Source organism: Salmo salar, chromosome ssa15 (assembly GCF_905237065.1).
Source record: "Salmo salar chromosome ssa15, Ssal_v3.1, whole genome shotgun sequence".
Classification (NCBI taxonomy): Eukaryota; Metazoa; Chordata; class Actinopteri; order Salmoniformes; family Salmonidae; genus Salmo; species Salmo salar.
Genome location: NC_059456.1, coordinates 6,665,306 through 6,681,562, shown reverse-complemented (window position 1 = coordinate 6,681,562; position 16,257 = coordinate 6,665,306). Strand labels below are relative to the sequence as shown.

The 16,257-nt window shown below is 45.2% G+C and overlaps 1 protein-coding gene across 5 annotated transcripts in view; it reads left to right on the top strand.

Annotated features, from left to right (window-relative positions):
• The window catches only part of LOC106570917 (WD repeat and FYVE domain-containing protein 3), a 326,816-nt gene that overhangs the window by 10,360 nt on the left and 300,199 nt on the right, over positions 1-16,257 (top strand). For 2 of the 5 annotated variants that reach the window (XM_045695420.1, XM_045695419.1), the window contains exon 1: positions 2,065-2,776. The exons of 1 other annotated variant lie outside the window; for it this stretch is intronic. In XM_045695420.1, the coding sequence (XP_045551376.1) occupies positions 2,745-2,776 (32 nt within the window). In that variant the 5' untranslated portion in view covers positions 2,065-2,744. Of the gene's footprint in view, positions 1-2,064; positions 2,777-16,257 lie in introns of those variants that run through there. 2 more of the 5 variants (XM_045695422.1, XM_045695418.1) reach the window with 1 other exon arrangement.

The following is a 16,257-nucleotide window of genomic DNA, read 5'->3' as shown; positions in this document are numbered from 1 at the left end:
GCAAATCCAACACATTACTGAGTACCACTCCATATTTTCAAGCATCGTGGTGGCTGCATCATGTCATGGGTATGTTTTGTAATCATTAAGGACGTGGGAGTTTTTCAGGATAAACCAATAAATAGAATGGAACTAAGCACAGGCATTGTGTGTAGATGTGTGAGAGAAAATTATATTTCATACATTTTGAATTCAGGCCGTAACACAACCAAATTAGCGAGGAATTCAAGTGGTGTGAATACTTTCTGAAGGCACTGTATACATTTTTCAACCATTTTCCATCCTAGAAATGAGGAATAAACAAGGGCTTTGATTTCTTGTCAAACAGATAGAAAACATCTACCAGAAAAAAATCTTAAAAGGTATCAGAAATACACCAAAACACAACAATGTTGACGTAAAGACCCATGCCAACTAATATCAACATCCTTAATATTTAATTTAGAATAATATTTTACGGAAACATTTTTTTAAAGAAACATTGTCTTGTGCCTTTAAAATTCTGTTACCAAAAACCCACATATCTTTAAATGGTAGGTAGCATAAACGTAACCACATGTAACATATGGATTTGTATTCGTATAGCACCAAAAGTCCCAATGCAAAGTCACACCTCCCTTTTCTATTTTTGGAGTTATTACATAAAACCGATCAGAATTCTGAAGAAGTCATGTTGGGAAATTGTTTTTCCGTGGCGTGATGTAATATGGAGAAACTGGCAGCCAACCTTATTCCCTATAATGTAAACTCCCAACAGAAATTACTTCAAATGTATAACTTCAAATTAAACCAAATAATTTTGGTTTACCAGCCCGCTAACGTTAGCCCTACCGGCCCGCTAACGTTAGCCCTACCGCCCCGCTAACGTTAGCCCTACCGGCCCGCTAACGTTAGCCCTACCGTCCCGCTAACGTTAGCCCTACCGGCCCGCTAACGTTAGCCTACTAGTTTGCTAATGTTAGCCCTACTAGCCTGCTAACGGGGAGAGACTATAAGGACACCGCTGACGCTTAAACCGACTAGCAAAACCCTTAAACTTGACCCTTACCCTAACCTAATTTGAATAAATTGAATATTGGTTTGGGCGTCAGGCGTGTCCTTATAGGCATTTCCCTGCTAACGTTACATTAGCACTGAATGAGTCTGGCAGTTGCTATCGACACCCAGCTTACATTTACATGACGGGAAACCAAAGTTTTGGAAATACGTAACGCCAACTACCCAAATGCTAAAGAATGTTAGCTAAATGCGGTTATCTTAGTTGGCAAGCTAGCTAGTGAACGTGATTTGTGTAAATTGTTATAAGTAGTCATTATGCATGGAGTTGTATGGGTTGATAAAGTTTAAAATCAATGTTGTTTTTTTGGGGGGGGGGAACATTTAAATGTAAAAATCTGTCTCAGCCTTTGGACAATTCCACGGTAACGAAATTACGCTTTGACCTCCTAGGCTCTAGTGTATCATATTCTTCCAATTGTAATGTTGTATCACCCAAGTTACCGTAATGAGACATGATGTAGTCCCCTACCAAGCTACAGTAATGAGACATGATGTAGTCCCCTACCAAGCTACTGTAATGAGACATGATGTAGTCCCCTACCAAGCTACAGTAATGAGACATGAAGTAGTCCCCTACCAAGCTACCGTAATGAGACATGATGTAGTCCCCTACCAAGCTACTGTAATGAGACATGATGTAGTCCCCTACCAAGTTACATTAATGAGACATGATGTAGTCCCCTACCAAGCTACAGTAATGAGACATGATGTAGTCCCCTACCAAGCTACCGTAATGAGAAAATCAAATTTGCTGAATGTTTCATGAGAAAATCTAATTTGCTGAATGTTTTATGTTGCCTGGCTGGTGGCTGCTCGAGGTAGGTAGCTCCTAGGCAATGGTATATGTGTGTGTGTGTGTGTGTGTGTGTGTGTGTGTGTGTGTGTGTGTGTGTGTGTGTGTGTGTGTGTGTGTGTGTGTGTGTGTGAGGGAAGCTGACCCCCCCCCCCTCCCCCCAAGACCCCAGATGGTATGATCCTGTTCGTCTCCCCACCAGCCCCTCTACCCCACCCGTAGTTAGCAGTTATTTCTCCCCTGTTCTAAAAGCCCAGATGGTATCTTCCTGTCCTGTTGAAAGAGACTGACCCTCCACCACCCCCTTTTCTAGCCCACAGGTGGTATGTTCCACCAATTGCTGTACCTCACCATAAGGTAGGCCTAGTGGTTATATCTGCTGTTCTCAAGCCCAGATGGTATCTTTCTGCCCTGAATCCCCCCCCCCCAAACCTCAAGATGGTGTGTTCCATCCTGTCCTGTTGTGATGGTGCCTCCCCCTTCCTGCCACCCCCCTCCCTACCCCGTAGTACCCACTCTACCCGCGTGGTCTGTTGTGAGGCAGGTGACAGGGTGGGGATCAGCTGTGCCAGTCCCTGATGGCCACACCACACTGACTGCCTGCCTGTACGCTGGCAAACACAGTCCCAGGCACTGCCAACAAAGAGATAGAGCTATGCCTCCGGCCTTCCCTCTTCACCAAGTCGACTGAGCTGCTCTGGTTACCACTAATGTCTTAGTAAACGGACGGCGAACAACCAAATGCAGATAACCATTTATTATTTTGTCCTCTCTATCGAACATGAAGCACTTTGCTCGGGGCTAAGAGGAGAGGGGGATTTACTCGTCTTGGTTTGTGGAATTGGAGAGTATTATTCTGTGTCTCTGTGTCTGTTGGAGGTGACATCTTGAGATGCTGACAGGACATCTGGAGAAGAACAGTAGGTATGGAAACATTTTTATTTTATTTTTTTAAAAGGGGGCTCGGTTGGTGGACGGTGGTGGATGAGGCTCGTCTCCGCGGCGACTGGGAGTTTTTGTTTACTGCTTAGTGAGCTGTCAGACACGCTCGGCGGATTGATTCGCGGCAACGATCGACATGAAATGCCTTCTTCTCTGCTGTGTCGATGGAACGGATTGTCAAGAGACAATCTGTGCAATGAGTGTGTGTGACTGTCAAGGGTTTGTGCTAAATATGAGTTTGCATATACCTGTTTTTTTGTTTTGTCTTGTTTTTGTAGTTTTAGTGTAGCCTATAAATTGCTATGATCTGAAACTAAAAATAATAGCAGATTTTTTTTTTCATTCTTAAGATAAATGATTTAGTATACTTTTTTAAAAAAAATTTTAAACAACACACAACTCTTATTTGTCATTGTGCCCTAAGCTTGTCTAATGTCCCATGTTGACGAGGGCCGAGGCAAGTTGACATTTTGTAGTTTCACCTTAGGCCTTTTCATCTCAGAGTCTCCCTGTTTACTAAAGTAAAGCAGATTTTAGAGGCAGATGACATTGCTCAAGACATGGGTAGAGGATGTATGGTCACATACAGTAGGATATGGATAAAGGATGTGCGGTCCTCATCTTGTGGACTTTAGACGATAGCCTGTCTTTTAGTTTGTTACCCAATTTGAACAGACTAGGAACAATTACAGACCTGAAATATTTCCCCTGAATTATTTCGTCTTTCGATATGTCAGATGATTCCAGTCGTCCACAACTCTAAAATGTAATGCAGGTCCACAACATTTGAAATGACAAAATAATTATATTTATTCTCTTGAGTCCATCGTAAAGGTTATTGACATTCATCGTAGTCCGCTTTCATCCAGTTCAAGATGTACTGATCGAAACGTGTGTCTGTGTCTGTGTGTGTGTGCGCGTGCGCACGCTAGGCTGGCAGCCTAAGGTAAATGATGTGTGAACTCGCTGATATAAAAATGATTATGATGGAGGGTGGGTCTGGATGTAGTGTGTCAGGCCTTGTTGACTGAGGTCATAATAGAAAGATAAAACACTCTTGACATCTCTCTCTCTCTCTCTCAGGGTCGTGTCTTGACTTGCTTGGCATGAGATGTGGGCTACTTCCTGTACGTCCTGGCTCTTACCTCAGGCTGTAGAGAGGGCTCTAGATAGATATAACTCGTTTTAGCATGGACATTGCCAACTTCATAATGGCACAGATACAAAGATTAGTCTTCATTCTATCTGTGTCTCACTGCCTCATCAGCCATAGTCACTTTACATTATACTGCCTCCAGGTCACATTACATTATACTGCCTCCAGCTCACGTTACATTATGCTGCCTCCAGCTCACGTGACATTATACTGCCTCCACATTACATTATACTGCCTCCACATTACATTATACTGCCTCCAGCTCACGTTACATTATACTGCCTCCAGCTCACGTTACATTATACTGCTTCCAGCTCACGTTACATTATACTGCCTCCAGCTCACGTTACATTTTACTGCCTGCACGTTACGTTATACTGCCTCCAGCTCACATTACGTTATACTGCCTCCAGCTCACATTACATTATACTGCCTCCAGCTCACTTTACATTATACTGCCTCCAGCTCACGTTACATTATACTGCCTCCAGCTCACGTTACATTATACTGCCTCCAGCTCACGTTACATTATACTGCCTCCAGCTCACGTTACATTATACTGCCTCCAGCTCACGTTACATTATACTGCCTCCAGCTCACGTGACATTATACTGTCTCCAGCTCACGTGACATTATACTGCCTCCAGGTCACATTACATTATACTGCCTCCAGCTCACGTTACATTATGCTGCCTCCAGCTCACGTGACATTATACTGCCTCCACATTACATTATACTGCCTCCACATTACATTATACTGCCTCCAGCTCACATTACATTATACTGCCTCCAGCTCACGTTACATTATACTGCCTCCAGCTATCGTTACATTATACTGCTTCCAGCTCACGTTACATTATACTGCCTCCAGCTCACGTTACATTATACTGCCTCCAGCTCACGTAACATTTTACTGCCTGCACGTTACGTTATACTGCCTCCAGCTCACATTACATAATACTGCCTCCAGCTCACATTACATTATACTGCCTCCAGCTCACTTTACATTATACTGCCTCCAGCTCACGTTACATTATACTGCCTCCAGCTCACGTTACATTATACTGCCTCCAGCTCACGTTACTTTATACTGCCTCCAGCTCACGTTACTTTATACTGCCTCCAGCTCACGTGACTTTATACTGCCTCCAGCTCACGTGACTTTATACTGCCTCCAGCTCACGTGACTTTATACTGCCTCCAGCTCACGTTACATTATTCTGCCTCCAGTTCACGTTACATTATTCTGCCTCCAGTTCACGTGACGTAATACTGCCTCCAGTTCACATTACATTATACTGCCTCCAGCTCACATTACATTATACTGCCTCCAGCTCACGTTACATTATACTGCCTCCAGCTCACGTTACATTATACTGCTTCCAGCTCACGTTACATTATACTGCCTCCAGCTCACGTTACATTATACTGCCTCCAGCTCACGTTACATTATACTGCCTCCAGCTCACGTTACATTATACTGCCTCCAGCTCACGTAACATTTTACTGCCTGCACGTTACGTTATACTGCCTCCAGCTCACATTACATTATACTGCCTGCACGTTACGTTATACTGCCTCCAGCTCACATTACATTATACTGCCTCCAGCTCACGTTACATTATACTGCCTCCAGCTCACGTTACATTATACTGCCTCCAGCTCACGTTACTTTATACTGCCTCCAGCTCACGTTACATTATACTGCCTCCAGCTCACGTTACATTATACTGCTTCCAGCTCACGTTACATTATACTGCCTCCAGCTCACGTTACATTATACTGCCTCCAGCTCACATGACAGTATTCTGCCTCCAGCTCACATGACAGTATTCTGCCTCCAGCTCACATGACAGTATTCTGCCTCCAGCTCACGTTACATTATTCTGCCTCCAGCTCACGTTACATTATTCTGCCTCCAGCTCACGTGACATTATCCTGCCTCCAGCTCACGTGACATTATGCTGCCTCCAGCTCACGTTACATTATACTGCCTCCACGTTACATTATACTGCCTCCACGTTACATTATACTGCCTCCAGTTCACGTTACATTATTCTGCCTCCAGTTCACGTGACGTAATACTGCCTCCAGCTCACGTTACGTTATACTGCCTCCAGCTCACGTTACGTTATACTGCCTCCAGCTCACGTTACGTTATACTAACTCCAGCTCACGTTACATTATACTGCCTCCAGCTCACGTTACCTTATACTGCCTCCAGCTCACATTACATTATACTGCCTCCAGCTCACGTTACATTATACTGCCTCCAGCTCACGTTACATTTTACTGCCTCCAGCTCACGTTACATTTTACTGCCTCCAGCTCACGTTACATTATACTGCCTCCAGCTGACGTGACATTATGCTGCCTCCAGCTCACGTTACATTATACTGCCTCCAGCTCACGTTACATTATGCTGCCTCCAGCTCACGTTACGTTATACTGCATCCAGCTCACATTACGTTATACTGCCTCCACGTTACGTTATACTGCCTCCAGCTCACGTTACGTTATACTGCCTCCAGCTCACGTTACATTATACTGCCTCCAGCTCACGTTACGTTATATTGCCTCCACGTTACGTTATACTGCCTCCAGCTCACATTACATTATACTGCCTCCAGCTCACATTACATTATACCGCCTCCAGCTCACATTACATTATACCGCTTCCAGCTCACATTACATTATACTGCCTCCAGCTCACATTACATTATACTGCCTCCAGCTCACGTTACATTATACTGCCTCCAGCTCACGTTACATTATACTGCCTCCAGCTCACGTTACATTATACTGCCTCCAGCTCACGTAACATTTTACTGCCTGCACGTTACGTTATACTGCCTCCAGCTCACATTACATTATACTGCCTGCACGTTACGTTATACTGCCTCCAGCTCACATTACATTATACTGCCTCCAGCTCACGTTACATTATACTGCCTCCAGCTCACGTTACATTATACTGCCTCCAGCTCACGTTACTTTATACTGCCTCCAGCTCACGTTACATTATACTGCCTCCAGCTCACGTTACATTATACTGCTTCCAGCTCACGTTACATTATACTGCCTCCAGCTCACGTTACATTATACTGCCTCCAGCTCACATGACAGTATTCTGCCTCCAGCTCACATGACAGTATTCTGCCTCCAGCTCACATGACAGTATTCTGCCTCCAGCTCACGTTACATTATTCTGCCTCCAGCTCACGTTACATTATTCTGCCTCCAGCTCACGTGACATTATCCTGCCTCCAGCTCACGTGACATTATGCTGCCTCCAGCTCACGTTACATTATACTGCCTCCACGTTACATTATACTGCCTCCACGTTACATTATACTGCCTCCAGTTCACGTTACATTATTCTGCCTCCAGTTCACGTGACGTAATACTGCCTCCAGCTCACGTTACGTTATACTGCCTCCAGCTCACGTTACGTTATACTGCCTCCAGCTCACGTTACGTTATACTAACTCCAGCTCACGTTACATTATACTGCCTCCAGCTCACGTTACCTTATACTGCCTCCAGCTCACATTACATTATACTGCCTCCAGCTCACGTTACATTATACTGCCTCCAGCTCACGTTACATTTTACTGCCTCCAGCTCACGTTACATTTTACTGCCTCCAGCTCACGTTACATTATACTGCCTCCAGCTGACGTGACATTATGCTGCCTCCAGCTCACGTTACATTATACTGCCTCCAGCTCACGTTACATTATGCTGCCTCCAGCTCACGTTACGTTATACTGCATCCAGCTCACATTACGTTATACTGCCTCCACGTTACGTTATACTGCCTCCAGCTCACGTTACGTTATACTGCCTCCAGCTCACGTTACATTATACTGCCTCCAGCTCACGTTACGTTATATTGCCTCCACGTTACGTTATACTGCCTCCAGCTCACATTACATTATACTGCCTCCAGCTCACATTACATTATACCGCCTCCAGCTCACATTACATTATACCGCTTCCAGCTCACATTACATTATACTGCCTCCAGCTCACATTACATTATACTACTTCCAGCTCACATTACATTATACTGCCTCCAGCTGACGTGACATTATGCTGCCTCCAGCTCACGTGACATTATACTGCCTCCAGCTCACGTGACATTATACTGCCTCCAGCTCACGTTACATTATAATACCTCAAGCTCACGTTACATTTTACTGCCTCCAGCTCACGTTACATTATGCTGCCTCCAGCTCACGTTACATTATGCTGCCTCCAGCTCACGTTACATTATACTGCCTCCAGCTCACATTACGTTATACTGCCTCCACGTTACGTTATACTGCCTCCACATTACGTTATACTGCCTCCACGTTACGTTATACTGCCTCCAGCTCACGTTACGTTATACTGCCTCCAGCTCACGTTACGTTATACTGCCTCCAGCTCACGTTACGTTATACTGCCTCCAGCTCACGTTACGTTATACTGCCTCCAGCTCACGTTACGTTATACTGCCTCCAGCTCACGTTACGTTATACTGCTTCCAGCTCACATTACGTTATACCATCCTCCAGCTCACATTACATTATACCGCCTCCAGCTCACATTACATTATACCGCTTCCAGCTCACGTTACATTATAACGCCTCCAGCTCACGTTACATTATGCTGCCTCCAGCTCACGTTACATTATGCTGCCTCCAGCTCACGTTACATTATACTGCCTCCAGCTCACGTTACATTATACTGCCTCCAGCTCACATTACGTTATACTGCCTCCACGTTACGTTATACTGCCTCCACGTTACGTTATACTGCCTCCAGCTCACGTTACGTTATACTGCCTCCAGCTCACGTTACGTTATACTGCCTCCAGCTCACGTTACGTTATACTGCTTCCAGCTCACGTTACGTTATACCCGCCTCCAGCTCACATTACATTATACCGCCTCCAGCTCACATTACATTATACCGCTTCCAGCTCACATTACATTATAACGCCTCCAGCTCACATTACATTATACTACTTCCAGCTCACATTACATTATACTGCCTCCAGCTCACATTACATTATACTGCCTCCAGCTCACGTTACATTATACTGCCTCCAGCTCACGTTACATTATACTGCCTCCAGCTCACGTTACATTATACTGCCTCCAGCTCACGTTACATTATGCTGCCTCCAGCTCACGTTACATTATGCTGCCTCCAGCTCACTTTACATTATGCTGCCTCCAGCTCACGTTACATTATGCTGCCTCCAGCTCACGTTACATTATGCTGCCTCCAGCTCACGTTACATTATACTGCCTCCAGCTCACGTTACATTATACTGCCTCCAGCTCACGTTACATTATACTGCCTCCAGCTCACGTTACATTATACTGCCTCCAGCTCACGTTACATTATACTGCCTCCAGCTCACGTTACATTATACTGCCTCCAGCTCACGTTACATTATACTGCCTCCAGCTCACGTTACATTATACTGCCTCCAGCTCACGTTACATTATACTGCCTCCAGCTCACGTTACATTATACTGCCTCCAGCTCACGTTACATTATACTGCCTCCAGCTCACGTTACATTATGCTGCCTCCAGCTCACTTTACTTTATACTGCGTCCAGCTCACGTTACATTATACTGCCTCCAGCTCACTTTACATTTTGCTGCCTCCAGCTCACATTACATTATGCTGCCTCCAGCTCACGTGACATTATACTGCCTCCACATTACATTATACTGCCTCCAGCTCACGTTACATTATGCTGCCTCCAGCTCACTTTACATTATGCTGTCTCCAGCTCACGTTACATTATGCTGCCTCCAGCTCACGTTACATTATACTGCCTCCAGCTCACGTTACATTATACTGCCTCCAGCTCACGTTACATTATACTGCCTCCAGCTCACGTTACATTATACTGCCTCCAGCTCACGTTACATTATACTGCCTCCAGCTCACGTTACATTATACTGCCTCCAGCTCACGTTACATTATACTGCCTCCAGCTCACTTTACATTATGCTGCCTCCAGCTCACTTTACTTTATACTGCCTCCAGCTCACGTTACATTATACTGCCTCCAGCTCACTTTACATTTTGCTGCCTCCAGCTCACATTACATTATGCTGCCTCCAGCTCACGTGACATTATACTGCCTCCACATTACATTATACTGCCTCCAGCTCAAGTGACATTATGCTGCCTCCAGCTCAAGTGGCATTATGCTGCCTCCAGCTCACATTACATTATACTGCCTCCAGCTCACGTTACGTTATACTGCCTCCAGCTCACATTACATTATACTGCCTCCACGTTACGTTATACTGCTTCCAGCTCACATTACATTATACTGCCTCCAGCTCACATTACATTATACTGCCTCCAGCTCACATTACATTATACTGCCTCCAGCTCACATTACATTATACTGCCTCCAGCTCACGTTACATTTTGCTGCCTCCAGCTCACTTTACATTTTGCTGCCTCCAGCTCACATTACATTATGCTGCCTCCAGCTCACGTGACATTATACTGCCTCCAGCTCACGTGACATTATACTGCCTCCACATTACATTATACTGCCTCCAGCTCAAGTGACATTATGCTGCCTCCAGCTCACATTACATTATACTGCCTCCAGCTCACATTACATTATACTGCCTCCAGCTCACATTACGTTATGCTGCCTCCAGCTCACGTTACGTTATACTGCCTCCAGCTCACATTACATTATACTGCCTCCACGTTACGTTATACTGCTTCCAGCTCACATTACATTATACTGCCTCCAGCTCACATTACATTATACTGCCTCCAGCTCACATTACATTATACTGCCTCCAGCTCACATTACATTATGCTGCCTCCAGCTCACGTTACGTTAAACTGCATCCAGCTCACGTTACGTTATACTGCCTCCACGTTACGTTATACTGCCTCCAGCTCACGTTACGTTATACTGCCTCCAGCTCACGTTACATTATACTGCCTCCAGCTCACGTTACGTTATATTGCCTCCACGTTACGTTATACTGCCTCCAGCTCACATTACATTATACCGCCTCCAGCTCACATTACATTATACCGCCTCCAGCTCACATTACATTATACCGCTTCCAGCTCACATTACATTATACTGCCTCCAGCTCACATTACATTATACTACTTCCAGCTCACATTACATTATACTGCCTCCAGCTGACGTGACATTATGCTGCCTCCAGCTCACTTGACATTATACTGCCTCCAGCTCACGTGACATTATACTGCCTCCAGCTCACGTTACATTATAATACCTCCAGCTCACGTTACATTTTACTGCCTCCAGCTCACGTTACATTATGCTGCCTCCAGCTCACGTTACATTATGCTGCCTCCAGCTCACGTTACATTATACTGCCTCCAGCTCACATTACGTTATACTGCCTCCACGTTACGTTATACTGCCTCCAGCTCACGTTACGTTATACTGCCTCCAGCTCACGTTACGTTATACTGCCTCCAGCTCACGTTACGTTATACTGCCTCCACATTACATTATGCTGCCTCCAGCTCACGTTACGTTATACTGCATCCAGCTCACGTTACGTTATACTGCCTCCACGTTACGTTATACTGCCTCCAGCTCACGTTACGTTATACTGCCTCCAGCTCACGTTACATTATACTGCCTCCAGCTCACGTTACGTTATATTGCCTCCACGTTACGTTATACTGCCTCCAGCTCACATTACATTATACTGCCTCCAGCTCACATTACATTATACCGCCTCCAGCTCACATTACATTATACCGCCTCCAGCTCACATTACATTATACCGCTTCCAGCTCACATTACATTATACTGCCTCCAGCTCACATTACATTATACTACTTCCAGCTCACATTACATTATACTGCCTCCAGCTGACGTGACATTATGCTGCCTCCAGCTCACGTGACATTATGCTGCCTCCAGCTCACGTGACATTATACTGCCTCCAGCTCACGTGACATTATACTGCCTCCAGCTCACGTTACATTATAATACCTCCAGCTCACGTTACATTTTACTGCCTCCAGCTCACGTTACATTATGCTGCCTCCAGCTAACGTTACATTATGCTGCCTCCAGCTCACGTTACATTATACTGCCTCCAGCTCACATTACGTTATACTGCCTCCACGTTACGTTATACTGCCTCCACGTTACGTTATACTGCCTCCAGCTCACGTTACGTTATACTGCCTCCAGCTCACGTTACGTTATACTGCCTCCAGCTCACGTTACATTATACTGCCTCCAGCTCACGTTACGTTATACTGCCTCCACGTTACGTTATACTGCTTCCAGCTCACATTACATTATACCCGCCTCCAGCTCACATTACATTATACCGCCTCCAGCTCACATTACATTATACCGCTTCCAGCTCACATTACATTATAACTACTCCAGCTCACATTACATTATACTAGTTCCAGCTCACATTACATTATACTGCCTCCAGCTCACGTTACATTATACTGCCTCCAGCTCACGTTACATTATACTGCTTCCAGCTCACGTTACATTATACTGCCTCCAGCTCACATTACATTATGCTGCCTCCAGCTCACATTACATTATGCTGCCTCCAGCTCACGTTACATTATGCTGCCTCCAGCTCACGTTACATTATGCTGCCTCCAGCTCACGTTACATTATGCTGCCTCCAGCTCACGTTACATTATGCTGCCTCCAGCTCACGTTACATTATGCTGCCTCCAGCTCACGTTACATTATGCTGCCTCCAGCTCACGTTACATTATACTGCCTCCAGCTCACGTTACATTATACTGCCTCCAGCTCACGTTACATTATACTGCCTCCAGCTCACGTTACATTATGCTGCCTCCAGCTCACGTTACTTTATGCTGCCTCCAGCTCACGTTACATTATACTGCTTCCAGCTCACATTACATTATAACGCCTCCAGCTCACATTACATTATACTACTTCCAGCTCACATTACATTATACTGCCTCCAGCTCACATTACATTATGCTGCCTCCAGCTCACGTGACATTATACTGCCTCCACATTACATTATACTGCCTCCAGCTCAAGTGACATTATGCTGCCTCCAGCTCAAGTGGCATTATGCTGCCTCCAGCTCACATTACATTATACTGCCTCCAGCTCACATTACGTTATGCTGCCTCCAGCTCACGTTACGTTATACTGCCTCCAGCTCACATTACATTATACTGCCTCCACGTTACGTTATATTGCTTCCAGCTCACATTACGTTATACTGCCTCCAGCTCACGTTACGTTATACTGCCTCCAGCTCACGTTACGTTATACTGCCTCCAGCTCACGTTACGTTATACTGCCTCCACATTACATTATGCTGCCTCCAGCTCACGTTACGTTATACTGCATCCAGCTCACGTTACGTTATACTGCCTCCACGTTACGTTATACTGCCTCCAGCTCACGTTACGTTATACTGCCTCCAGCTCACGTTACATTATACTGCCTCCAGCTCACGTTACGTTATATTGCCTCCACGTTACGTTATACTGCCTCCAGCTCACATTACATTATACTGCCTCCAGCTCACATTACATTATACCGCCTCCAGCTCACATTACATTATACCGCCTCCAGCTCACATTACATTATACCGCCTCCAGCTCACATTACATTATACTGCCTCCAGCTCACATTACATTATACTACTTCCAGCTCACATTACATTATACTGCCTCCAGCTGACGTGACATTATGCTGCCTCCAGCTCACGTGACATTATACTGCCTCCAGCTCACGTGACATTATACTGCCTCCAGCTCACGTGACATTATACTGCCTCCAGCTCACGTTACATTATAATACCTCCAGCTCACGTTACATTTTACTGCCTCCAGCTCACGTTACATTATGCTGCCTCCAGCTCACGTTACATTATGCTGCCTCCAGCTCACGTTACATTATACTGCCTCCAGCTCACATTACGTTATACTGCCTCCACGTTACGTTATACTGCCTCCACGTTACGTTATACTGCCTCCAGCTCACGTTACGTTATACTGCCTCCACGTTACGTTATACTGCCTCCACGTTACGTTATACTGCCTCCAGCTCACGTTACGTTATACTGCCTCCAGCTCACGTTACGTTATACTGCCTCCAGCTCACGTTACGTTATACTGCCTCCACGTTACGTTATACTGCTTCCAGCTCACATTACATTATACCCGCCTCCAGCTCACATTACATTATACCGCCTCCAGCTCACATTACATTATACCGCTTCCAGCTCACATTACATTATAACTACTCCAGCTCACATTACATTATACTACTTCCAGCTCACATTACATTATACTGCCTCCAGCTCACGTTACATTATACTGCCTCCAGCTCACGTTACATTATACTGCTTCCAGCTCACGTTACATTATACTGCCTCCAGCTCACATTACATTATGCTGCCTCCAGCTCACATTACATTATGCTGCCTCCAGCTCACGTTACATTATGCTGCCTCCAGCTCACGTTACATTATGCTGCCTCCAGCTCACGTTACATTATACTGCCTCCAGCTCACGTTACATTATACTGCCTCCAGCTCACGTTACATTATACTGCCTCCAGCTCACGTTACATTATACTGCCTCCAGCTCACGTTACATTATACTGCCTCCAGCTCACGTTACATTATACTGCCTCCAGCTCACGTTACATTATACTGCCTCCAGCTCACGTTACATTATGCTGCCTCCAGCTCACGTTACTTTATACTGCCTCCAGCTCACGTTACATTATACTGCTTCCAGCTCACATTACATTATAACGCCTCCAGCTCACGTTACGTTATACTGCCTCCAGCTCACGTTACGTTATACTGCCTCCAGCTCACGTTACGTTATACTGCCTCCACGTTACGTTATACTGCTTCCAGCTCACATTACATTATACCCGCCTCCAGCTCACATTACATTATACCGCCTCCAGCTCACATTACATTATACCGCTTCCAGCTCACATTACATCATAACTACTCCAGCTCACATTACATTATACTACTTCCAGCTCACATTACATTATACTGCCTCCAGCTCACGTTACATTATACTGCCTCCAGCTCACGTTACATTATACTGCTTCCAGCTCACGTTACATTATACTGCTTCCAGCTCACGTTACATTATACTGCCTCCAGCTCACGTTACATTATGCTGCCTCCAGCTCACGTTACATTATGCTGCCTCCAGCTCACGTTACATTATGCTGCCTCCAGCTCACGTTACATTATACTGCCTCCAGCTCACGTTACATTATACTGCCTCCAGCTCACGTTACATTATACTGCCTCCAGCTCACGTTACATTATACTGCCTCCAGCTCACGTTACATTATACTGCCTCCAGCTCACGTTACATTATGCTGCCTCCAGCTCACGTTACATTATGCTGCCTCCAGCTCACGTTACTTTATACTGCCTCCAGCTCACGTTACATTATACTGCTTCCAGCTCACATTACATTATAACGCCTCCAGCTCACATTACATTATACTACTTCCAGCTCACATTACATTATACTGCCTCCAGCTCACATTACATTATGCTGCCTCCAGCTCACGTGACATTATACTGCCTCCACATTACATTATACTGCCTCCAGCTCAAGTGACATTATGCTGCCTCCAGCTCACGTTACATTATGCTGCCTCCAGCTCACGTTACATTATGCTGCCTCCAGCTCACGTTACATTATACTGCCTCCAGCTCACGTTACATTATACTGCCTCCAGCTCACGTTACATTATACTGCCTCCAGCTCACGTTACATTATACTGCCTCCAGCTCACGTTACATTATACTGCCTCCAGCTCACGTTACATTATACTGCCTCCAGCTCACGTTACATTATGCTGCCTCCAGCTCACGTTACTTTATACTGCCTCCAGCTCACGTTACATTATACTGCTTCCAGCTCACATTACATTATAACGCCTCCAGCTCACATTACATTATACTACTTCCAGCTCACATTACATTATACTGCCTCCAGCTCACATTACATTATGCTGCCTCCAGCTCACGTGACATTATACTGCCTCCACATTACATTATACTGCCTCCAGCTCAAGTGACATTATGCTGCCTCCAGCTCACATTACATTATACTGCCTCCAGCTCACATTACATTATAACGCCTCCAGCTCACATTACATTATACTACTTCCAGCTCACATTACATTATACTGCCTCCAGCTCACATTACATTATGCTGCCTCCAGCTCACGTGACATTATACTGCCTCCACATTACATT